We start from the raw sequence: 26,820 nt of genomic DNA on the forward strand, positions 1-26,820 counted from the left end.
TGTTTGCAGACTACTTTGGTTGCTCATTCATTCATTCAACAATTTACTTGGGATATTCTAGGTATAAGGGAGTCTCCAGTCGAATAAGATGGACATGATCCTTGACCTTGAGCAACTCACAATGTAGAGCTGCACTGGCCAATACAGCAGCTGCTCACCACATGTGGTTTATTTCAATGTAACCTTAAATGATGTAATTTGAATATGAAATAATTTATAGAAGATAAAATATAAAGTAGCTTTATAAATAAAATATGTGAAATTTGAAAAATTGTTCCCTTAGTGGCACTAATCACATTTCAAGTGCTCAATTGTTACATATGGGTAGTGGCTACCTTCTTGGATAGCACAGGTCTAAAACAGTTCCATCACGCAGAAGGTTCTAGTGGACAGCACCGGTCTGGTGGAAGAGGCAGACATTGAACGCATAATTGCACAAATAATTATGAGATTTGTCTTATGTGCTGAGAAGCACAAGTGCATGGCACAGAGAGACTAGTTCTAGACGGGGAGGGTGGGTCAGAGAGTTCCTTGATGAAGTGACATTGGAGTTGAGCCTCCCGGGATGTGTCGGAGTCATCCAGGAAAAAAGATGGGCTGTGAAGACTTCCAGGCAACTGCATGGGCAAAAGCCCTGAAGTAGAAAAGAGCTTGGTGTGCATCAAAATCAGGCCAGTGGCGCATAATGAACAAGTTACTCAAGGGAAGGCTACAAAGATTGACAGGGACCAGGCCATGGAAGATCTTGTAGTTTGTCACAGAATTGGAACTTCGTCCTGTGTTTGCTCAATTTACTCTGTCTCTCCTTTCTTACAAACCCTGAGCTTAAGTCTGTCACCTCCAAGAATCTTCCTCTGACTTCTGGCCTTAATCAGTAACAGGTGGAAAAAGTGTGGGTCCTTAGTCAAGCCGAGCTGGGTTGCAGCTCCACTCTGTCACTTACCATTTGAGTGACCTTGGACCTGAGGCTTCATCTCTGCAAGGCCCGGTGCTTCTCTGTGAAGTCAGGCCAGAGTCTGCATGGTGGCTGTTGCGAGGATCTGGGACACCATCACTGGGAAGCTCTCAGCACAGTGTCTGGGTTCTAGTAAGGGCTCAACTGGTGATGCCAGTGTTATTTGTCTTCCTCCACTCTGGTTTTGTTTCCCTTACCCTCCAACTTGTTCAGACAGCATCTGGAAGTCATGGTCTCCTTTTAGAACACTCAAATGTCCTAGGGAAAGCATGTGTTCAAGCTTCAGCTTCTGAACTTTCCCTCACCCAGCACCTCCTTCAGCCTCAGTCATCTCAGGCTATGGGAACTCCATCCATTGCATCTGCACCCAAAACTTTAAAGTCAACTTCGACTCGTCTTTCTCTTATATTTCACCTCAATCCATCAGGAAATGCTGACATGAAACCGCATCCAGACTCCCACCACTCTCTGCATCCTCTTCCACCTGGTTTGATTTCAGTGGTCGTCTTGCTGGTCCCCTTGCACTATTAAGGTTTAGCAGCTTAACAACTGAGTTCACCTCGAAAGCTCAGATTGCTCTTGTTTCATCACCTTTGTCTTTCTGCTTCCTGATGCCCTTCCATGAAATCAGGGAGGCTGGGAGAATGCCATCTGACTTACTGCTTACCTGACTTTAAATTGTCCCAGGTGGGGCCTCCCCTGGTGGCGCAGCGGTTGAGCGCTGGGCTGTGAGGCTGCCCACAGCCTCTGCAGCGCCGGTTTATTCCCCGGCCCCCGGTGAGGGTCCCACAAAAAAAAAAAATTGTCCCAGGTAAACTCTTTGGGTCTCTGGTAACCCTGGGAAGGATTGATTTTTGAGTTCTCAAAAAGTTAGAAGCGGGTTTTGTTTCCTCCAATGAGATGACCTCTGCATGGAGATATAGGACCAGAGTAGGTGGCTAAGACACATAAGAATTCCTGGCCAAGAAGGGATGGGGGTTGTTACCCTTTAGGGCAAAAAGTAGGACATTCTTGTAATAGCCCAGACTTCTGAGGGCTAAGTCATCAAATCCTTTTAAACCCCAAACTCAATGTTCCTTATACGCTATTATTTCTTTTTTTAAAAAAGATTTATTTTTATATATATATTTATTTTATGCATACAAGAACTGGGGTACAGGCCAGAGGTGTGGGGGGTGGTGGTGAGAGGATTCACCAGAGAGAGCGGGGAACAGAACAGGCAGATTGACTGAAATACACTGCTGAGGGGAGCAGCACGCAAGACAGGAGAGGTCAGCTGCACCATGTGTGTAGCTCCCTAGCCAAGGATCGAACTCGTGCTGCAGTGGCTGGCAATAGCTTGATAGTGCTGTCTTTAACTCCTGCTTCATCAGGGAGGCCCATATTTTCTGTATTCTGATATGTTGATGTTTTGGGGCCTAGCTGACCCTAGAGGGACTGCCATGCCCAGGGTTAACCAATCCTTAGAGATAGTAAAAGACCTGAGTGCTTTTCATGTGCAAACCAACACGCCAGAGACATTGCACCTGCCCTCACACCCCAAGGCCAGGCACCAGACACCTGGGGACAGTGCCCATGCCCCAGGGCCTCCTGAAATTATTCAAGACTGCCCATCACTGCCTGCTTACTACGCCTCACCTGTGCTTTTCGTGGACAGGAGAGTTGGAAGAGGAAATGTAGGCTCAGCTCTTCCCTACATTCCCCCCCATCTCTGCCTCCTGCTGACCTTGGTGCTCCCCCATATGGCCCGAGGTGTGGCGAGCCTCTCCCCTTGGGGTCTGTGAGTGGAGTGCAGCCTAACTTTTCAGCAGCAGGACAGTCATCTCCTGATCTTGCCAAGCCTAAATAATAATAAAGCCTATCTTTTGCTACACTCTCCTCAGTCTATTTCTCCTTTTATGAAAAAATATGCACGAGTGAACTCCCAAAACTCAACCCTGATGGCCTTGCACCCTTCCATCCCTCCTGAAACATGTCCCTGGCATCCCTTGGTCTCAGGATAGCAGAAAGTCCTCACTGTGGTTGCCAGAGCTCCGCGTGGCCTAGCCGGTCCCTCTGAGTGCCACCCTTTGGTCTTACCTCTAGGTCTTGGCACTAGGTGTTTGCTCCACTGTTGGCCCCACATCTGCATGGGGTGCGCCTTGTCTTCTTGACCTCAGCCTCCCCAGGGAGGTCTGACTATGCCTTCCTCCAATTATTCTTTGTCTTGGCACCCTTCCAGGTGCCATTCATTTGCATATGTATAATGATTTCTTTGTTTATTTGTATTTTGGCATCTCACCAACTAAGGCATCCACTTCCTGAGGGCAAGGGTAGTGTCTTCTTTAGTTTCCCTTTGCATCTTAGCACTCAGAGCATAATCAACACTTACTGAAATGCTAAATGACTGTGCCAGGCTCTGCAAGGTCAGATGCTGTCTCTCTAAGAGCTCCTTTAATCTCCATGGCAACCCGTGAGGTGAGGTAGGAATTCCCCTTTCCTTTCTACCTGGGAGGAAGCAGAGACTCAAAGAGGTAAAGTAACCTACCTGCGGTCACACAGCTACTCAAAGGGCATGGGCAGGGAGATTCAAATCCAGGTCAGCCTGTTTTTTTTTTAATATTTATTTTTATTTACTTATGCATACGATAACTAGGATGTAAGCCAGAGGTGGAGACAGGGGGTGAGAGTAATCACCAGAGAGAGTGGGGAGCAGAACAGGTGGATCTACTGAGATACACTGCTGAGGGGAGCAGCGGGCAGGATAGGAGAGGTCTGTTGTGCCATGTGAATTGTTAGCTCTCTGGCTGCTGGGCCATGTGAGTTGTTAGTTCCCTGGCCCAGGGATCCAACTCATGCTGCAGTGGCTGGTGATAGCTTGATAGCGCTGAGACTTTAACCCCTGCACCACCAGGAAGGCCCCAGGTCAGTCTGTTTGCCAGAACTGGGCTGTCTTCTTTGCTATGGCAGGTCTCCTCTGCATGCTGGACACTAAATACCACTTTGCAAACATCACCATTAGATTTAAACTTCCTTTCAGTCTAACAGATTCATGAACTTGGGAGAAAAGTTCTAAAAACTTAGATGAAGTGAGAAAAAAGCTTTCTTATCTAAAATAACATGGTCAAGTCTCAGACTCTAATTGAAGGTACTAAGGTAAATTACATGATGGTGCAAACAAGATCTTTAAGTTGACAGCTATTTCCCTCAAGCTTTTCTCTCCTTTAAATAGCAAAATTATGTAAAATAAATGTTCCCTGCTATTTTGGTAAATTATAAGCTATATATACACAACAAATGCCAAGAAATTGTGAGCCAGCCTGCTTCGAAGCCCTCTTATATTTAACACATGTCACTGCTATTTTCTTTTTCTTTCATATCCATTTTTTGTGCTTGGGAAATTTTGGCTCATGTAGTTGATAAATACTTTTAGGAACCCGACTGATTCAAAATGTAGTCTGGCTTTCTGAGCATAATTTGATGTCAGAGGTCTCTCTTTATATCTGTTTTAAAACAAGTTCTAATGAATAAAGGTGCCCTGGCTTCTAGTGGTTGGCCAGTGAAGGAATGTGAACAGATCCTGGTTTATAACTGCAGGGAGCTAAGCCACTTCCCTCAAAGTCACATTTCACAAAGGTCAGTGTACTCTGTGCTCAAGGCAGGCTTGAGTGAAGCTGAGCTGAAGGGAAGCTAATATTTACTCTAAACCCATGGTTTTCCTGTTCATCAACCCAGCTAATCTTCACCACAGTGCTGCAAACTATAGTTGTCTCCATTCATACACAGATGAGAGCCTGTATAACATGTTTGGCAGATGCTACAAGATCAGCTATCAATGCACATGTTAAAAACTGCAAACATTGCAGAAAGATCCAACTAGAAATGCAAAAAAAAAAAGAATACCTTCCCTTAAAACTTCTCAAACCCCCCTCCCAGAAGCAAACTTTCTTCTTTCTTTCTGGGCTTATTTCACTTATCATAATGTCTTCAAAGTCCATCCATGTTGTAGCATGTGTCAAAATGGCTTTCCTTTTTAAGGCTGCATAGTATTCCGCTGCATGGACAGACCACATTTTGTTTATCCTTTCATCCACAATGAACACTTGGATTGTTTCCACCTCTGGCTAGTAGATGCAGATCAACAGATCAACTTCAAAAGATTTTTTTTAACATTTCCTTAAATGAATGTGCCATCATTAATTATTTCTTTCCTGATGATTATTTCTAGTTTTGTATTATTTCATGCAAAGTTGCTAAGAGTATGCCAGCACCAGAAGGGAATATAGCAGAGTGGCTAGGAATGGGGACTCTGAAGGCAGGTGACTTTGCCAGTTTGGCTACTGTGTGACCTTGGACAAACTCCTAGCCCCTCTGTGCTTGAGTGTCCTCATCTGCAACATAGGGATAGTGAAAGTGAACATTAAATAAGATAATCGCTGTTAAGTGCAACCTAACAATCCATATTAGTTGTTATTTATAGGGTAAATCATTGCCTGCTTGTGTCTCTCCTTACAATGAGTTGTAGAAGAAGGCTTCAGGGTGGGAGCTCAAGACATTTAAAATTTTCAGATATGTCTTGATTACCTTCTAAAAAAGTTTGCAGTGGTTGCTATTAGGCACATAAGGAGGCATGCAGCCCTGGATGGTTGCTGAAGAGAGGTTATGATAAAAACAGAATTCAAGGAAGATTACCAGGCCACAGTCATTTCCTTCTATATTGTTTTGCTCAGAGTTAAGTGCAATCCATTGACCTTCTCTTCATCCCTGAAAATGAATTGATATTACAGATCTGTTTATTTCTTTTCTTCATGTAGGCATTTTTTAAAAACTTCTATGTATACTTTGGTGGGACTATTTGTGTTTTTAATTGAGGGGTGACTTCTGGGGGCCAGGGAGTCCTATTCCTTTCCAGTTCTCTCCCTTGAGCCCATTTTATACCACCCTTACTCAGTATGCTGTGGTTGAAATGTCACCACCCCTCTGGTTTCATTCACAGCATTTCCCGCACTGTTTGAGCCATCTAAATAGTGACACCCACAGGTGTCCCCCCTCCCAGTAGATACTGAGGTGCAGGAAGGAGCTGAATCTGTTCAACCCACCTTTGAAATCCTTCTGCATCCTTAGTCATGACACAAGTCAGGTGCTCAATAAATATTTGTTGAATAAATGAACAAACGGATTCCAGTATCATCTGTAGCAGAGCAAAAGGACCGGATGACAAAATACACGTAACATAAAATTTGCTATGTTAAGCAGGACTGTTCTGCGGCATTAAATACATTCACATTGATGTACGCACATTCATCACCATTCATGCCTAGTTTTGTCATCTTTCCCAATGGAAACTCTCCCCATTCAACCCCCCAGTTCCCTGCTTCCCTCAATATCTGGCAACCACCATTCTACTTTCTGTCTCTATGAATCTAAGTATCTCACACAAGTGGAATCCTACAGTAGGTGTCCTATTGCGATTGACTTATATAACTGAGTACGATGTCTTCAGGTTTTATCAATGTTGTGGCATGTGTCAGAATTCCCTTCTTTTTCAAGGCTGAGTAATATTCTGTTATATGGAATGATCACGTTTGTTTATCCTTTCATCCATGGATGGACATTGGGGTTGTTCCACTTTGGGGCTATTGTGAATAATATTGGTGCTGCTGTGAACATAGGGGTACATTCACTATAATGTGTAACCATTAACCATTACCTCCATCTAGTTCCAGAGCATTTCATCACCCTAAAAGGAAACCCTATACCCATTAGGTGGCCACTCTCCATTTGTCCCTCTCCCTGTCCTAGGCCACCACCAGCCTGCTTTCTGTCTCTATGACTTTGACTATTTTGGATGAATATGTGACTTTTGTGAGTGGCTTCTTTCACTCAGCATTGTGTTTCATCCCCATTCATGTGTTAGCATATGTCAGTGGCTTGAGAACTTTTTACAGTGGTGTGGAGATTCTCATACTAGATCTAGACAGCAGGTTGATTATTAAATATTCAGGAATTTTTGGAGCCTCTTATTTAACTGTTGATAGCTTGAAATCAGTCATGGTGGTAGTATTTACCCCCTGGCTTGGCAAATGCTACACTTCAGTATGGTTTGGAGGCTCTCATTTGAGAGTCAGTTTCTAAGCGCACCACTGGCTTTAAAGAACCCCCCAAATCTACCCAAAATAAACTCATACTCTAGTAAGATGGTGTTCTTTGTGGAAAGTGCTCCTTAAATGAAGCTTCAGGTCCCATCTTCAACCAGATTTCCTGGTTTATGGGAGTCTGTCTTGCTCCCAGGTGGAATCTGCCTTCCAGCTGCAGGGACGACATGGCCATTTGTCAGAATCCTGCTTCATGGGGGTTTTGGTCCTCTTGAGTGAGGAGGATGGGCTTCAGGCATCTTGTTCAGCCAATATAGATAGCAGCCAGGGTCTGCTTCATGATGAAGAGGAAATCATTTGTCTGACTCTGATGCTCTAATCAGTCTCCAGGTCAGCAGCAGCAGCAGCAGCAGCACCTGGGAACATGATAGAAATGCAAAATCTCACTTCCCCACTGAGTCCTTCTGAATCAGACTCTCTGGGAGGTGGGGCCCAACCTTGTGTGTTGTGGCTAGCTCTGTGGGGTTCTGAGGCTCCATCTAGTTCAAGATCCCCTGCACAACCACCCTGACCTGAAGAGTTGTCAGCCAGATTGGAAATGAGCTATGCTTTTTGATTCCTGCTCCAGAACACGCCACTTTCCACTGTCTGGCAAGGCCACCTACACAGCCAGTTCAGGCCTCACGTTCATTCCTCAGGCACATGTCAGTGCTGGGGAAGGAGAGACACTGATGCCCAGTAATAAGGACTCAGAGTTCTAATACCAAAGAGTAGCAGGCCAAAGCCTCAGCTCTAGCTGAAGTGTGACCTTAGACAAATGTTTTAACCTCTCTGAACAATTGTTTCCTCATTGCAAAGTGGGGGTAAATGACAGTATCTAATTCGTAGGTTGATTATCAGAATAATAGGAGTTAATGTAAAAAGCTTATTGCATAACTCTTAGCAGATAGCAAGTGCTCAGCGAAGAACTATGTGTTTTAAAGGCTATTGTCTAAGGAGTTTAAGAGAATGATTCGATGATTAATCAATCACAGTGGACAGAGCTTTAAAATGTTTGCATAACTCTTTTTTTGGTAGCAGGTATTATTGGTGCCCATCCTAAATCTCCTTTATCAGGTTGGTGCATCCCCTAGCTGTTGCCAGTCTTGGTTGCTTACAACTCAAAGCTGCAGTTGCCTCTAGAGGATTGCCCTTGGCTAAAGGAAGCTGCCTCACCTGGGGATGCCTAAAGGTTATGCCTTTTACCCCTGTGATGATGCAGTCAGTGACTGACTAATGCAAGCTCAACCCCCAGACCTCTTGGGACAGTCTTGCTGGTACAATGCATACCCCAGAGTCCCCCATGGGATTAGATTTCTACAGAAACCACATCCTTGCTTAGATTTTCCCCCTACCTTGTCCTGCTTCCCTCACTTCCCAATGGGTTTCTATAGAGAGTACTTCCTCAATAAATCACTGGCACAAGAACTCTCATCTAATATTTTGCAGAAGTAGAAAAATCCATCCTAAAATTCATATGTGGGGGGACCTCATATTGCCAAAACAACTTGAAAAATAAGAGTAAGATGGTCTCATAGTTCTTGCGTTCAAAACTTATTACAAAGGTACAGTAGTGAAAGCAGTGTGGCACTGGCCTAAGGAAAGACCTAGACCAATAGAATAGAAGAGAGAGCCCAGAAATGAACCCTCATATATATGGTCAAGAGATTTTTGACAAGAATGCCAGAGTTTTTAATGGGGAGATGATAGTCTTTTCAAAAGCAATGCTGGGAAAAATAGGATATCCACATGCAAAGACTGAAGTTGGAACCTTTCCTTATACCATATACAGAAATTAACTCAAAATGGGTCAAAGACCTAACTCTATAAAACTCCTAAAAGAAAACATAGGGGAAAAGCGTAATGACATTTAATTTGGCAGGTTTCTTGAATATGATACCGAAGCACAGGCAAAATTTAAAATAGATAAATGTCACTATATCAAAATTTAAGTTTTGTGCATCAAAGGACAATCAAAAGAATAAAATGGCAACCCACTGAATGGAAGAAAATGTTTGCAAACCATACATATGATAAGGGATGATAGCGAAAGTACAGAAAGTATTCCTAAAATTCAACAGCAAATAAAAAAAATCTGATTAAAATATGGACTTGAACAGATATTTCTCAAAAGAAGATATACAGATGGTAAACGAACATATATAAAGATTCTCATTGCTAGGGAAATGCAAATAGGAACCACGATGAGATACCATTTCATACCTGGTAGGATGACTGTTATCAAAAGTGGAAAATATTGTAATAAGTGTTTGTGAGGATGAAGAGAAATGGAAACCTTTGTGCATTGTCGGTAGGAATATAAAATGTGGGATACTTATGAAGATTCCTAAAAACAAAAACAAAAACAAAACATAGAATTACCATATGATCCAGCAATTCCACTTCTGGGTATATACCCAGAACAAGTGAAAGCAGGACTCAAATAGATTTTTAAAAAGATTTTATTTATTTATTTTTGCGTAGAACTGGAGTGTAGGCCAGGGGTGTGGGGGGTAAGAGAATTCACCAGAGACAGAGTAGGGAGCAGAGCAGGCAGACTGACTGAAATACATGGCTAAGGGGTGCTGCAGGCAAGACAGGAGAGGTCTGCTGTGCCATGTGGGTTAGCTCCCTGACCGGGGATCAAACTCAGGCTGTAGCAACTGATAGCAGTGAAACTTAACCCTTAGGCCAACAGGGAGGCCCCTCAAGTAGATATTTGTACACTTATATTCATAAGAACATTATTCACAGTAACCAAAGGGCGGAAGCAACCCAAGTGACCCTCAGTAGATAAATGCATTAGACAAATGTGGTATAGCCATACAATGAAATATTATTTACCCCTAAAAGGAAGGAAATTCTGATACTTGCTGCAACAAAAATGCCTTGAAGAGATTATATTAAGTGAAATAAGTCACAAAAGGGTAAATACTGTATGATTTCACTTTTATGATGTACCCGGTGTACTCTCAAGTTCATAGAGACAGAAAGTAGAATGATGATTTCCAGGGTTTGGGTAAAGGCAGATGGAGAGTTAGTATCTACTGGGTACAACATTTCAGTTTAGGAAGACAAAAAAGTTCTGGAGGTGATGGTGGTGATGGTAGTACATCAATGTGAATGTAATTAATGCCCCAGAATTGCACACTTAAAAATGGTTAAAATGGTAAACTTTATGATATGTATATTTTTACAATAATTGGGCACAGGGCTGTCACGAGGGGAAATTTGCCATCATGACAGATGTGCTCTGTCCTCTAGGGTGGTAAAGTTCCGGCGCACAGGCGAGAGTGCGAGGTCAGAGGACGACACGGCTTCAGGAGAGCATGAGGTCCAGATCGAAGGGGTCCGCACTGGCCTAGAGGCTGTCGAGCTGGATGATGGAGCTGCTGTGCCCAAGGAGTTTGCCAATCCCACTGATGGTGAGGGCGCATTGTAGTGGGGCCATTAGCTTGGGACGCACTCAGGGGTTCTGAAGTTCCAGCATTTCTTTCCCAAGTGGCTCTGTCAGAGGGAACTAGAGAGGCAGGTAGTAGGCCTGGGAGGCTCAGGGGTGGCCCTGGAAGAGTGAGCTGCTATGTAGCTTACTTCAGCAGCTGAGGGTCTGTTGCAATCCCTGCCAGTCAGCATCATTGCTTAACACTTGGCTGAGGATGGCAGCTACAGTGATGAGGACTATTACAATGGGGGTGGCAGTGGTGGTGGTGATGGTGGTGGTGGTGATGATGATGGTGGTGATGAAATGAGGATGGAGGTGGTGATGGGAATGATAATACTGATAGGAGCAGCTAACGGCTGAATACCTACCTGCTCTGTGTCAGACGCTGTGCTAGGCACTTTATACATATTACTCATTTATTCTTCACAACAATTGCAATAGCAGCTATTAGGATCACCCTCCCCAGTTTGCAAGAAAGGAAACTGAAGCACAAAATGCTGAAGTATCTTGCCCAGAGTCTCACAGTTAGAAATTAGCCAGGCTGAACTTACACCCAGGCACTCTGGCTCAGAGTCCACAATATTGCCCAGTGCCTTGTGTGCACTGAAGTGGAGCTAGTCAAGCAAGAGACCTGCAGCGGTGCTCTGGGACCTGGTCTCCTCTCACCATCTGGTGCCAGTGGGCAAAAACATTCCATGATCCCTGAAAGACCCCAGATTCCCATCATGAGAGGGTTAGGACTTGAACTCAAGGCTGTGGTTGGCAGAGCTGAGGAAGCAATGGAGCTAGAGAGGCAGTAGCTAGGAGCAATGGTTTTATTCTCAGGCCCTTCTGGGCTTAGCTCTGGAACCTTCAGCGTGCCAGCTGTGTGCCCCTGAGCAAGTCCATGCTCTCCTCTGCAAAAGGGGCTAAGGCTCGGCCTTAAATCACATGGCTGTGACAGACACTGAATGAGATAATGCCCATCAATCAGTGCAGTGCCCCAGTAAACCCTCACCCCAGTCTTTTTGCTGGAAGAAGCCAGGCCCTTCGGCTGTGGTTAACACCAGCTCACACTTCCAGATTAAATAGGTCTGTGCTTGAAATTCCCAAGTGGTGGTGACTCCCAACAGGGCTAACGAGAGTCTCTGAGGCAGCCCACAGAAGCACCCCACAAGACGCTCCTTTAGATAAATATTTATTTTTTAGTTGACTTTTTATCTTGGAATCCTTTTAGATTTACCAAAAAGTTGAGAAGATAGTTGAGAGCATTCCCCTGTGCCCTTCATGTAGCTTCCCCTAAAGTTAATATTTTACCTAACCCCGGGTCCATTTGTCAAAACTAAGAAATTCAGACGGCACAGTCCTGTTTACCAAACTCCAGACTTGATTCAGACAACTGTTCCAGGACAAGTTCCAACATAGCACATTGTATTTAATCTTTTAGAATTTTTTCAAAAACTCATTAGCTTATAAATTATATCCTTATTTTTTTCTGTGTTCATTTGGAAAGTATATCGACATTATTAAAATGTACAAAGTCAGAAAGGAGGTGTTATCCTCAAAGAGGACACTCTTCACAGTTTGCGGACACTCCCTATTCCTGCATACGTGTATAGAAATTTATCAGGGATACTGATCTTACGGCACACACCTCTCCCTGAATGGCCCTGTTCACCTAATAGAGCCTGGCCTCTTTCCATATGGTGTACATACAGTTTTACCTTTTAAAAAGTAGCTACTTTTCACCCTGACTATGGAGATTATTGTTAAAAGGAACTAAGTTAAAATCTCACGAGATTGCTCCCTCTTGTCTCCAAAGGCAACAATAATGAAACTATCATTTTAAGTTCTGTTGGCATCCTGTGCGTATATACAAATCCATAGCCACACACACACACACACACACACACACACATGCGCGCGCACACATTTTTAAGGATAGAACCATACAAAATATTTCGTTGTTCATCTTGCTTTGTTTTTGACATTTAATCAACAATATGCGGTGCACATCTTTCTATATCTGCAGATTCTATGTAACACTTGAATTATATTTCATAATGTGGCTATATAACAAGTTATATATGAATATAATAATTTATTTAATCTGCTCCCTGCCGGCAGGCATTCTGGTCTTCCAGTTTTCTCAGTAAACAATGATGCAGTGGATTTTGTAGCAATATATCTCTTCACACTTGCTGGAATGTTTTTCTAGGCTAAGTTCTAGAAGCTGTATGTGCTGCCTTTTATGAGCTTGACTAGGGATATCCCCCCCCCACACACACACACACGCCCACTAGGACAAGTGTAAGATATACTCACTCCTCCATCCCTCCCCCTTTCTCCTTCCCAGATACTTTCATGGTGGAAGATGCGGTGGAAGCCATTGGGTTTGGAAAATTTCAGTGGAAGCTGTCTGTTCTCACTGGCTTGGCATGGGCAAGTATTTCTGCGGGGCAGTGTGCTCGCCTTCAATTTCCGAGGAGCCTCCATGCTGCTTAGCCGGATTCCCATGTCTAGAAGGAAGGACAGTTAGAGCTTTTGCTTAAATCAAATTCATGTTGAGTGATCCTGGTGATAGTGAAGATCTGTGCTGGGGGGTGTGGGAGGAAGAGGTACCGAGTATGGCTGGAGATTGCCCTCAAGAAGGAGCCGAAGCTTCTGGCTAATTAAGTGGTTCTTAACTCTTTGGGGGCTCAGGCTACTATGAGACTATTATATCATCAGTGCAGCTCTCCCTAAAAAACATACATAGACAAAAAACGTGCCTTCTGCTTTAAGGGGCTCGGCATCTCAGTAAATCCCCTGATCTGCCTATAGCAAATTACATATCTAGATCATTAACACAAATGAAATTGACTTTTGTGAATAGTGCCAATGGCGATGTAACACTTATTTTTACAAATGGCTCAACAATATCCCTATTTCATTTTCCTCACTGATTTGAAAAGCCATCTTAATCTCCTGTCACATTCTCATGGCCTCTAGGATCTGCTTCTCAACTCTCGTTTCTGTTCCATTGTGTGTCTGTCTAGTCCCATAAAGGCCTTACTTACTGGGACTTCCTAATATGTCTTAACATATGAAAAGGTCTCACTTCTTAAATCTATTGGCAATTCTCCCTATAGAACCCTGACTTATAAACCAAAGACAAACTAGTCTTCAATGGAAGTAAAGGGAAAAGATCATTGTCTCTATCAAAATGATTTTCTCAGATTTTAGAGATAAGATGTTTTTCCACTTTATTCAAGAGTGTGCTAATCTTTTAAACATAGGAACACACACACATACACACAAAGAACATTAAACACCTGTCAGTTGCCACATGGTCCCACACTATTTGAACTACAAGAGCTTTCTGTCTGTTTCAATGTGTGGGCAGGACACTCAGCAGGTGGTTGAAGAGGGGTTTCCTCTCTATGCTGTCTGGGGCCATGGGCTTGGCCATGATCCATCCCAGGCACTGGGCAGCATCCTAGACTGATGATGTCTGCTTCCTCCCTGCAGATGGCCGATGCCATGGAAATGATGATCCTGAGCATCCTCGCGCCCCAGCTGCACTGCGAGTGGCGGCTGCCCAGCTGGCAGGTGGCATTGCTGACCTCGGTAGGCAGCAGGGAGCTTCTCCTGTTGTGCACAGTACTGGCCTCTGGGTTGTTCTGCTGGGTGTCTCCCTCTTCCTGTGGGTGCCGGGGGCTCAGCAGAAAAGAGTTAAGCCCTGCATAGAAATACCATGACCTCAGCTTCCCTTTCTCCCCTCCCTACCAGCCTTGCAGCCAACTCTGCTCCACACAGCGGGGGCAGCTACCTGGGGGTCCCAGCAATCCTGCTTAATCCTGGGGAGTTGGAACCCTTCTGTGCATACCACTGAATCTCACTTTCCTATTTGGAAGGACTGACGCCAGTCCTTCCACATGAGAGTGCTTTGAGGTTTGAGGACAACACAGCAGCTGGCACACAGGTGGTCAATAAATAAGACTTGAAGGTGAGTGAGGTAGAACCCTCAATTTTTGTCAGGAGTTCAGCGGCAACCTTCTAAGGGAAGACAATGGCCAGGCTGGAGAAGGGGGTTCTAATGATGATGCACCCAAAAGCTAATGCGTATTGAGCACTTAAAGATTTATTTATTTATTTATTTATTTATTTATTTATTTATTTATTTATTTATTTATTTATATAAGAACTGGGGTACAGGCCAGAGGCGTGGGAGGGTGAGAGAATTCACCAGAGACAGAGTGGGGAGCAGAACAGGTAGATGGATGGAAAACACTGCTGAGGGGAGCAGCGGGCGAGGCAGGAGAGGTCTGCCTTGCCATGTGGGTTGCTCCATGGTTGGTGGGGATCGAACCGGTTCTGCAGAGGCTGCAGACAGCGTCACAGGGCTGTGCTCAACCTGCTGCACCACTGGGGAGGTCCAACCTGGTCACTTTTTAAATGCACCTAACAGAGTTGAAATACTTTCTGATTCCCCTCCACCATCTGTTTAAAAATAATATCTCAGCTCTTCAGGGGCATCTTTTTTTTAACATTTAAGTCACATGTGTGTGATTTTATTTATTTAATGTTTGCATTGAAGAACTGGGGTGTAGGCCAGAGATGCAGGGGAGTAAGAGCATTCACCAGAGACAGAGTGGGAAAGATAACAGGCAGACTGACTGAAACACACTGCTGAGGGGAGCAGTGGGCGAGACAGGAGAGGTCTGCTATGCCATGTGGTCTGACCAGGGATTGAACTCAGAAAGTAGTGGTGATAGTGCAAAGACTTAACCCGTAGGCCACCAGGGAGGCCCTTTAGGGGCATTCGGAAACTTGCATTGTCTCATTTTCATCTTGGAAAGAAAAGTTTCTATTCTGTTTCTCCATGTGATTTTATCTCACAGTAATACTTCACTTTGCTGGAAAGCATTTCATTTGTCAGCTTGTGATACTTTTTTCTGTGTGACAAAGTATATCTGTCACAATCATTTTAAGTTATTGTTTTTAATTTTCTGAGATCAGAAGGCTCTAAACATTAAAATTTTTCTCCTTTATTGAGTCACCATGATAATTTTTAGCAATATGCAGTAGATCAAAACAAGATGTAATTCATTTTGATAAATCGTCAAGCAAAAGTAAATTTGTTTGAGTGGTATGGTATGTTTCCCGGTTCCATCATGAATTTTGGATGATTACTTATTACTAAAATAAGACAGCGTTCAACAGCAATCTATTCCTAGTTTTCATTTTTACTGAATGGACAGGACTATGAAAAGCTTTGCTCACATACAAAAAGTTTGGAGGGGAACTGAAGGAGTTTTGCAACGACTCAGTAAATAATGCCACTTGATTTTTTGCAACAGTTGCCAGAGAGCACTCAGCAGTCGCCTAGGAAAAGTGATTTTTGGTGATGTGATTTGCCCATGGAAAGGCTTGATTAGTCTTTCCTTCAATTTGCTTAAAAATAATCAAGTCCCAGTTTGGAGCCCACTTTTAGGCCGTGACTGCAGGAATGCACTGGGGCCAGGGTACTGTGTGTAAGTATTTAGAGTGATGTGGGCACGGGGTGGGTGCCCAGAGGAGGAGCGAGCACAGTAGTGGAAGCTCTAGGCTGCCTCCCTGGCTTACGACCTGACTCTGGCCTCTCTGCCCTGAAATACTGAGCAGTTCTCTTCACCCAGAGCCTCGGGCTCACCATATATAAAATGGGCATGATGAACCAATTGTTCAATGACTGTGCCTGGCACACAGTAGGCACTGCAGGAATGCTTCCTCTCATGAAGTGCCCATCCCTACCTCCTGTCTGCCTCTTTTCTTACTCCCCAAACTCCCTTGCAACCTTTGGTATTTCCTTAACAAAGGGGCGGACATATCAGTATGGTGAGAAATTGCTAAAATACTAGCACTACAGCCAGACGGGCTGATTTCCGTCTTCTACCTATGTACGCCTGGCCAGGTGACCTCACTGATACCCCGTTGGGAGTCTAGTTCCCTCATCAGAAAATGGGGATAATCACAGCCCCCGCCCCTTGGATTGCTGTGAGGTTTAAATGGCTCTGAGAACAGCCCTGGCCCTTCAGCAGGACCTCAGCAAATGTTGCCTCATTGTCATTAGGAGGGTGTGACACCTCATGTCTGATTTGCTGCAGCCTTTCCCTCCGTGCCACTAATGGAAACTGTCTTTCCACACAGGTGGTCTTTGTCGGCATGATGTCCAGCTCCACCCTCTGGGGAAACATCTCGGATCAGTATGGCCGGAAAACAGTAAGGCTTCTCCCCCACCTGCACATCGTCTGGGGGCGCGCTGTGATGCCGCAAGTAGTAAAACCAGAGCTGCCTGAACATTTGGGAGGCTTTATTATGAGCTGTGTTGACGTGTGAGGGGAAGAGCATTTGTGGGCTCTTAAAATCACCCAGCCCCAGGGGGGCCATGTGACGTGCATCTCAGAATATAGAAAACTCTAGTGGTGCCCACGCAGTCTCCTCGACACTCCCCTCCCCCTATACAAGGCTGGGGGCTGTGAGGGTTAGTGGAGAGAGACATCAGCTTTCTTGCCCTAAAGTGGCTCATCTTTCAGTCCCAGCAGGACTGAGCTTGGGGGCGGGGGTGATGCCATTCCCAGCCGGCTCTCTTGTTCTCTTCCTTGGACTCTCCTCATCAGCCTGTGGTTCCTCCAGAGACAGGCCATGTAGTGGTTAAGGGCTTAGGCTCTGAAGTCAGGTGGCCCCGGGTTCATTCCTGACTGTCATTCCTGCCTGAGTGACCTTGGGCAAGTGAACTGACCTCTCTGAGCATTCCTCTTCATATGTATAAAGAAAACAAAAAACGATCTACTCTGGAGGAGTCACCAAGGTCATGAGAGTAAAGGACTTTGGCAGTGCCAGGCACACCCCAGGCCCAGGACACGTGGCAGATGGCATTGCAACAATGGCGTCACTCACAAGTTCGCGGGTGATTCCTGTGCTGCTGGCCCAGGGGCCCCACTCTGGGAACTACTGGTTTATAGAGCTGAAACTCTACATTTGGAGCTGGCAATGGGGCAAAGTTTGCCCCATTAGATATCTAAGCAAACTTAGAATTCTGTTAGGCAGGAAAAAGAAAGATGTGGCTACTGGTCAAGGTCCACTGCAAATAGCAAGCCATGGACTGAAATAAAGCAGTGCCAGGTGTGTCAGTCACTCTGTCCAGCACCACGCAGACATCCGCTCACCCAGCTTGTGACCCCAACAGGGATGAATAGGCACCGTGGTCCCTCTGATGTCAGAGAAGAGGAAGCAGTCCCAGCAAGGGGTGACTTGCTCAAGGCCACCCCGTTTGCATGAGTCTAGTCTAATCATGATGCCAGCAGCTTGCGTCGTAGAGGCCATCTCAATCAATGAATGAATATTTGACAGTGCCGTGCAGGAAGTAGACTCCAGCTGCAGCTCATTCTCCTGGGATGGGACAGGAAACACATGGGCAGCAGGCCCTTGGGAGATGTTGACTAATAAGAGGCCAAGAAGTGGCTATGGCGGGGCTGGAGGCCGCAAGTTTGGGAAACTCACCAGAGCTGTAGAACCCAGAGGATCTTGGTTAGTTTTAGGGGCTGGAGAGATCAGTTGGGAAAGTCCTCTCTGGGCCTGGCAAAAAGGATGGAGCTGTTTCTCCTTCCTTCCTGTGAACCGACAGGGGATTTCTCTGGTCTTAGGTCTTGAACTCTCTAAACTCTGCCCCCATCCACCTTCCCACTCACTTCCTGTTTCTGGAAGGTGTGAGTCACTGCTTTAGCAATTATCTGGTTTGAAGAAAGAGCAGAGTGAGAATTGGAGAGAGGGGGAAAATGGAAGGAAAGACAGAAGGAAGGAAGGAGGGTAAGATGGAAGGAGGGAGCATTTCTGCCTCTCACGTGGCCCCCTGTCGCCCAGGACAGAGGCCAGTGCCTAGCAAACAGCAGGCAATTAATGCATGAATGGAGGAATAAATGGCTAAGACACATTAGTTTTGTGGTGGCTTTGAGTGAAGTTTGTGCACATAAGGAGGTGTGAAAATATGCCCTGAAGTTATATAGACTTGTAAACAACTGACATATTAGTTTAAAAAATAATAATATATATCAGGCATACAAAAAGTGCTCAATACATGCATATTGAACAAATGAATAAACAATGTCAGTACCTCTAGAGCTGAACACACAGCGGGTGTTCAATGTTTAGAAGATGAATAAATGAACGAATAGTATCTATCAGTGTATTTGGTGGCTGGCATACAGCAAACACTAAGTACATGCTTATTGTTAAATAAACAAGTCAATGAATATATAATGCCTATGCATCTGTCTCTAGAGTCTGGCATACAGGGGATGCTCTATAAATGAATGTAGACATGGAAGGGAGGGAGGAGACAAGAGAAGCAGGAGGAGAGGAAGGAGGAGGCTCACAACCTAAAAGGCAGAACAGGTGTTAGGCAGTATGACAAGTGTAGTTAATGAAAAGCCCAAAGGCTCGGGAGACATTTCTGGAGAGTCCCGGAGCTGTGTTTGGATGGGGCTTGCTGGCAGTGCGCGTGGCATTGTCATTGCCAGGCCAGTATGCTTACAGATGATTGCTGAGTCCTTGTTTTCTGGGCAGCTGGAGAGCCCTGGCATCAGCAGGCAAATGCAGAGCCAGCTGCAGTGTGCTGTGATGAATAGGACAGGTCAGTGCGTGCCTATCTGTGCTGCCTGGCGTGGGGTCACCCAGTGGTCTCACCGGGATAACTGACCTCCCTTGCAGGTCCCAGTCTGGGTATTCTCTCTCTCCCCTCTCCTCTTCTCCTGCTGTTTCCCTTCTTACCGTTTATTTTCTCTGCTGCTAATTATATCCTGTTTCTGATTCAAGACTCCTTGGGTTCCAAGGAAGAAAAATCTCTATTAAATTAAAAAAAAAACTATTAAATTAGCTAAATCCAATAGAAAGGATTTAAGTATATATGTGGCAGGTACTAATTTCCTTCCTTCCTCAGGGTGCAGAAATGTTGCTTTACTATTATTGCAGTATATCCTGTCCAGGGCTTCAAAATTTTTAATAATTCCTGCCCCAGCAGTTCTCTCATATACTTACTATCTTTCTTGATGTCAACCTGTTTGTTTTTTAATTTGCTAATTATTTTTCACTAGAATCTCTTCCTTGGCCCAAATATCCATGATTCACCGTTCAGGGATATAGGTCAGTGACAAACTTCCATGGAGTCAAGCCAAAGAAACTCTTTCTGTTCTAAAATCACTTTGCACTCTGAAAGATCCCAGCCTTCCTCATGTCTTCAACACCTTTCCCAGATTCATTGCTATAGAAATCCACCTTCTTCCTTGGTTCAGCTACAGCAGAGTTACAAAAAGCTGCCACCCCCAGGGATACCTCGAATGCATGAGTAATATGAAGTCGCAGGTGCCTGGTCAGAAGGTCTTGAATCTGAGGTTTCCTCAGGTCCAGGAAGGCCCTGGTCTCAAGATCTAAGTCATCATTCTCCTTAACACTGCCGCCCTTCCTCACTGAAGGAGAAGGGGATGGTGCATTGAACTATTTTTTTTTTTAACTTAAATGCATGCTTTTTGAAAAGGAACTTTTAAACTCCAAAAAGGGAAATCAGTAGCAATTGCCCTATGTAGGAAATGTCTGCAAAAATAAGTGCAATGAAAACAAGGCGATGTCTCTGGGGCCCCCATGGCTGCAGTTGCTCCCTGCAGCCATTAGGAAAAGAGGTTAGCAGGTGGTTTTGAAAGGGTGAAGATAGAGTAGCACCCTGTGGACACTTTCTCTTGGACACCACCAGCAGAACCAAGGTTGACATGAAAGAGAAATCACTTTCTTGCAAGAGGATGCAAAGTCATTTAAAATATCCTCTCTCCCACCTAAGACCATGTCCCCAAAGACTCCATAATCATCCGCTTGACCACCAGTCTTCCTCTTAAGCCCCTCTTAATTCAGTTTAAGTTTTTAAAACTGAAGTCAATATGTTTCACATTTATTCTCCAAAGTGTCCCCAGTAGGGCAGCGGACCAAATCCACCCTGGAGACCTAGGAGGTGTGTTCTCAGGAGGCAGGTCTAGAGCTCCTGTAAGATTTGAGTTCTACCCTATGAAATATTGTAAAATGAAAATAATATCTTTAATTATGTGCACCCTTAACTTTTTCTCAGTCTCTATGGCAGTTCACACTCTGGGAATGGGCTCCATGCTTGTCCTGCAGGCTTGTGTCCCTATGGTTCAAATGCAATGTCTCCTTACTTAAAATATGTTATAAAAATGTTAGCAGTGGCCCCTCAGTATCCAAAAATGATTTCAAAGATATAATAAAATAACCACTCATGTAATTAAAAAAAAAGAAACCCGTTATAATGTTCTAACTATGCTATGAGGGAGAAATTTTTAAAAGGAGGTAATGAATAAAATAAGATTTATTTTCAATATGCAAATGTTCATGCACAACAATTCCTAGATGATCAAAGGAAGGGATCAATATTGATCTCTGATTTTAAAAAGGTTTGGATTTAACAGAATATTTTGGATGCCTTTTCTTTACATTTGACATTTTGAAATGAGGTTTAGATCAGATTGTTCATACAGATCCATAGAAGCCCCTTGAATGGAAGGGTGTACTTAAGTGTCCCTTAGTGACTGAGACACAACACACAGGATTTCACTGATGTGTTGAACAATTTTGTAAAGTTATGGGTAAAACAGTACAATCTTCCTTTGATTTCCCTGGAAGATGCATTATTGAATGTGCCAGTAGAATCCAGTTTTCTTGCAAAATAGTGTGAAGGTCAAGGTGCAGATAATCCTGAACAGGATTTTCAGGTGCGTGACAGGCAGGCAGGAAGTTTGTTTGGGGATGCTACAGGACACAGGGTAAGTCTATGGGGTTTCATGCCTTGTGGGACTGCTGGCATCTCTGGGCCTTGGTTATTAAGTGCCAACAAGAATGTCCCACAATACCCCCACACCCACCCTAGGGCTGGCATCAACCAGCGCATTGCCCTTTCAGCACCACTGTATCAGTGGCTGTAACGTGCAGGGGCCATGGGGCCTGGGGTGCTGAGAAGTCCTGTGACTTGCGTCTTTGCTTCTCTGCAGGGGTTGAAGATCAGCGTGCTCTGGACCCTATACTACGGCATCCTCAGTGCTTTTGCGCCCGTGTACAGCTGGATCTTGGTGCTCCGGGGCCTGGTGGGCTTCGGGATTGGAGGGGTCCCTCAGTCGTAAGTAAAAACCCAGCTCTGGCCATGCAGCCAGGCAGCCAGTCAAGTGTGTTCCCGGTCTTGGAGGGAAGCAGAGAACCTCTAGGGCTTCGGTATCAGGGAGCCCTCGCGTAACCAGGGAAGGCATTGTTGTCAATATTGTGATGATTCAACAGCCACCAAAGCAAATCCATGGCCGGAAGGTTGTAAGTGTGAAACAGTAAAAATAAGAGCTTTGACATTGATCGGCCATTTCTCTTTGACACACGTGGGAGGTGTGTATCATTGTATTATTGGAATCTGTCTTTTACAGTTGAGGGAAGCTGAAACTCTGTGGGTGAAGTCATTGGCCCAGATCACACCATATGCAGCTGAAACTAAGAACCTGAGTTTCTCTGCCTGCAGCATCTGGGGGCTTAACCACTATATATGCTGCCTCGAACCCACCTCTGACCTGTGCATGAGGCAGGGGGTGGGGCTAACCCTGTGCCTTTTGGGTGTTATTTTGTTACTATTGTTGTTTCAGGTGCTGAGAGTAGTCAGAGTTGTAGGAAGAAGTAGCTCTGTCCTAGGAGATTGGGGACTCCTAAAGCAGGCATTGACAGGCTGTGGTATATGAAGCACTCCAACTTGCTGACTGGTTGTCTAAATAAAGTTTTATTGGCACCCAGCCAAAAAATAACCACTCATGTAATTAAAAACAAGTGTCCCTTAGTGACTGAGACACCACACACAGGGCTTCACTGACGTGTTGAACAATTTTGTAAAGTTATGGGTAAAACAGTACAATCTTTGTTTTTTCAGGCTTTAGTAATAGAGTTGAGTAGTCTCAGTCCAGAAAGGCTGAAATATTTATTATCGGACCCTTTCTAGAAAAAAGTGTGTTGAGCTCACGCTAAAGAATGATGATAATAACCAATACTTAGTGTTTATTAAGAGGCAGGTGCTATTTTTTAACTATTTACCCAGATTATTTCATTTAACTCTTGAAGTTTCCCTCTGAGGGAAATTTGAGTGTTAACCCTTATTATGTAGATAAAGAAACTGAGAGGTAAAGGAGACAGAGAGGGAAAGAAACTTACCCAACGAGGAAGAGACAGAGCTAGAAACTGCACCCAGGCCCTCCAGAGCCTGGTGCTTCTCATCATACATCTTGCTGCTACATCCGAATCCATGCATAGGCTTTGGAAAGACCCAGAAAGGGGGTTGAGGACGATGTAGGATATTTCACAGGATGGGAATTGCCTGTAAAAAGCAGGAAATGAGTGAGAGGGAGGCCAATGTTAGGCTGAGATACGTAAGAACTGAAAGCTGAGGTTGGATAGGTAAATCAGGTGCAAGCTTATCAGAGGCCTTGAATGCCAGACCAAAGGTGTGGTCTATGGGCAGTGGGGAACCACTGAGAGTTCTTGAGCAGGGGACATACTTTAGGAGTATTGATCTGACAGTGGTGGGTAGGATATGTTGGGGAGAAGGAATCCTATTGCAATAATTTAGGGAAATTTTGCACCAGGAGCAGGTAGTTGCCCTCTAGTATATTGAGCCTGTTGCGTGTCATGACTGGGCAGGACTGGCCGGGATGACCTAGGAGAGCAATGCAGGTGCTGAAGCACCGGGCTTCCATGGTGGGCTCTGATACCACCTCACCTGGGCTTGAATCCTGGCTCTGTCATTAATCGCCAGATGACCTTGGGCAAGTCACTAGGCCTTTCCACACTTCAGTTTCTTCATCTCTAAAATTGGGGTGATAATATACCTACTTCGTGGGGTCACTTAGAATATTAAATGACCATGCATGTGAAGGACTCAGGCCCATGCCTGGCAGAGTGGTCAGTACGCGTCAGCACAGACCTGGTAAGAAGCTCAGATGGACAGCGGACCCAGTGTGCAGTCGTTGACAGAATGGATGAGAGGGAGGCGGGGAGGGAGCTGTGACAGGGATTTAATACACAAGCAAATCCCCAGACTTCTGCCATGCAGAGGATGGAAGGACCAGGAGTGGCTCTCAGTTCTAGGCCTCTCCTCCCTTATTCATCAGAAATTCCTCCAGACTCTGCAGCGCAGGCATTTGACATGTTCTCCTTGATCAGGTATGAGCTGAAAAACCACTAGCGCTTGAAGCAGAGGCCATTAAGCCAAACCCATAAATCCAGGCTGGCAGGGGCTTGTGGCCAATGCACTACCTTCTGGCCCGGCCCCAGGAATTCCTGCAGACACAGCCACTTCCCCATTCATGAGCCATTCATTGACCGGGGGCAGCTTTCCCTGGTGGCTGCAATTCAGTGAGCATCTGAATTCCTTCCCCAGAGCTGCTCAGGTAGAGGACAGCACAGCCAGCCTCCAAGCAGACACCTGGGCTGTCTTCCCCAGGCAGGGAGGGAAAGCAGCACAGTGTTGAGAATGTCCATGGTGATGCTTCTTGGAGATGGTGGAATGAGAAGCGTTATTTCCTATGACTCTTTCCTCCAATTTTTTTTATGGAAATGACGTAAAAAGTAGAAGAAATAGAACACATCTTCAATGGTGCCGGAAAACAAGAAGAGGGTGCCATCAGCAGACCAGAAAATGTTGAGGGGCCTCTGCAAGATGATAAACAGATGGGATTGCAATGGCGGGGTAATAGAGGAGAAAAAAACCACCCCCTAACACAGCGAAAGGGAGAAGTCTCCAGGGAGAGAGGACAGGACCCTGAGGGCAGAGGAATAAAACACGAGTGACTGGGAGCAACACGAGGGTCCTTGGCTTGTCTACCTGCTCCCTTCTCCAGGCCCCCATGTCACACCTGTCCATTTAGCTGTCTTTTTATCAAACATTTACTGTAGCTTTCTGTTTATTTACTGAGTTACTGCTCTACTCCAGGTGCTTTATACACAGGATCACTTAAAATCTCACAAAACCTTAAGACATAGACACTATTCTCTCCATCTTACAGATAAGAAAATTGGAACTTTAAAGAAGTTAAGTAACTTGCCCAAGGTCCCACAGCTAGTTATTGGCAAAGCTGGGATTTAAACATCACTTAATTCACTTAGTATAATCCCTTCCTGTTTCATCCATGTTGTTGTGAATGGCAAGATTTTTTTGAAACTAAATGGTGTTCCCTTGTGTATCTGTACAACATTTCTTTATCCAGTCATCTTTTGTTGGGCACTTGTGTTGTTTCCATAGCCTGGGTATTGCAAATTGTAGTGCAATGAACACAGGAGTGCAGAGGAGTTCTTCGAATTAGTGTTTTTGCATTCTTTGGGTAGATACCGAGGAGTGGAATTGCTGGATCATGTGGTACGTCTATTTTTTAATATTTTAAGAAAACTCTATATTGTTTCCCATAGGGTCTGGACCAGTCTCCAGTCCGACCAACAATGTATGAGGGCTCTTTTTTCTCCAAACCCTTGCCAATACTTCTTTTTTCTGGCCTTTTGGGTACGGGTCATTCTTACAAGTAATTAAAAAAATTTTAAATTGCCAATAATTTAAAAATCAAAAAAAGCATCACTTAACCCTCCAAACCTAGTCTCTCACCTATTCTATAGTTCTTTAATCCATGAAGAGAGTAAGGCAAAACCCAAACGTCACAGAAATATGTAGCTATCCCAGAGACCCACTGGCTCCCAGCACTCCCAAGCCAGCCGTTACATGAAGATAATCGTATTTTCATCATGCCAGCTTATCATCTGGTTATAAAAATGACTCCCCTAAATGCATTGTTCAGAAACACTGAGTTGAAGATATTTTTATGTAATTAAAGGCAATGAAGAGTTTCTGTTCCTTTAGGAGAGCCCAGTCACTACCTTGTTTTACCGACAGTCCCCCTTTTACATATGAAAAAAACCTGATCATAAATTACTAGCTCAAGGTCCTAAACGGGTCAGTAAGTACTATGTGGGGTTGCCTTTTGCTTTGTAACAAACCACCCTGACACCTGCCATTTAAAACAACAATGATTTCTTTAACTCATGATGCTGCTACTTGGTGGTTTGATTCTTTTTCTGGTTTGGGGAGCTTGCTCACATGTCTTCTGTCAACAGGTGAGTTGGATGGGGGCTGGCTAGTCTAGCATGAGCACAGACTCACTTCTGCTCCATAAGCCTCTCGTCATCCAGCAGCCTAGCCTGAGCACATGAGACCCCTGGGCAGGGGTCCAAGACACCACACAGAAACTCTAAGCCTCTTGAGGCCCAAGCTTGGAACTGGCACAAAATCACATTTGATTGCTCAAAGCAAGTCACAGGCCAGCCCAGAATCAAGGGACATGGAATAGACTCTTGATGGAGTGAGCTGCAAAATCGCATCGCAAGGGCCCATAGACATGGGAGGGGAACAAGGGGGCAACTTATCTATTGCATGGAGAAATTGGGTTTAAATCCAGGTCTGTCTAACGCGAAACGTTCTTACACTTGAACAAATATTGCAAAGGGGTTCTGAATATTTAGTCAGAAGGTCCTGATAAATTATTTTTCAAAGAATTATTTATTTATGCATACAAGAGCTGGGGTACAGGCCAGAGGTGTGGGGGGTGAGAGGATTCACCAGAGACAAAGTGGGGAACAGAACAGGTAGATTGACTGAAGCACACTGCTGAGGGGAGCAGCGGGCAAGCCAGGAGAGGTCTGCTGCGCCATGTGGGTATCTCCCTGGCCAGCCAGGGGATCGAACTCGTGCTGCAGAGGCTGTGGACGGCTTCATAGGTTGCATCTTAACCCCTTGAGCCACCAGGGAGGCCCAGGTCCTAATAAATTATTAACGTCCACTGGGACTGACTTGGAGAAGATTCTAGAAATGGGGAGTGGCATTCTGAGCAGGCTCTATTCCCTTTAGTTAAGGTAGGAAAGAGGCATCACAAATAGGATGCCAGATAATCAACTACATTTCTGTCTATGGAGGAGAGTCAAGAAGAGACTTTCCTTCAAGCCAAGGAGTTAAATCTAACTCTGTTTTTATCATGAAAAACAACACATTTTTTTTTAATTTAGAAAATGCAAATAAACACCCAAAAATTGTTGATTGCCTCTAATACAAGAATCAACTATCACCTTGCAAAAATGTGTAAGAGGCAGGTTCGCACCAGGGCTGATGATTTACTCTTGATATTTCCAGTAGAGGGCGCTATGTGCTTCAGCAGAAAAGCTCCTTACCCAGAGGCTGCAAGGGAAGTGGC

At 44.7% G+C, this 26,820-nt stretch overlaps 1 protein-coding gene across 1 annotated transcript in view; it reads left to right on the forward strand.

The window, feature by feature from the left end:
- The window catches only part of SVOP (SV2 related protein), a 51,681-nt gene that overhangs the window by 2,957 nt on the left and 21,904 nt on the right, over nt 1–26,820 (forward strand). The window contains exons 2-6 of the mRNA XM_037509860.1: nt 10,333–10,493; nt 12,846–12,931; nt 14,000–14,098; nt 16,661–16,732; nt 21,559–21,683. Coding sequence (XP_037365757.1) covers nt 10,333–10,493; nt 12,846–12,931; nt 14,000–14,098; nt 16,661–16,732; nt 21,559–21,683 — 543 coding nt within the window. The remainder of the gene's footprint in view (nt 1–10,332; nt 10,494–12,845; nt 12,932–13,999; nt 14,099–16,660; nt 16,733–21,558; nt 21,684–26,820) is intronic.

This window comes from Talpa occidentalis, unplaced genomic scaffold (genome assembly GCF_014898055.3).
Source record: "Talpa occidentalis isolate TD23 unplaced genomic scaffold, MPIMG_talOcc4v2.1 talOcc4.14, whole genome shotgun sequence".
Lineage (NCBI taxonomy): Eukaryota > Metazoa > Chordata > Mammalia > Eulipotyphla > Talpidae > Talpa > Talpa occidentalis.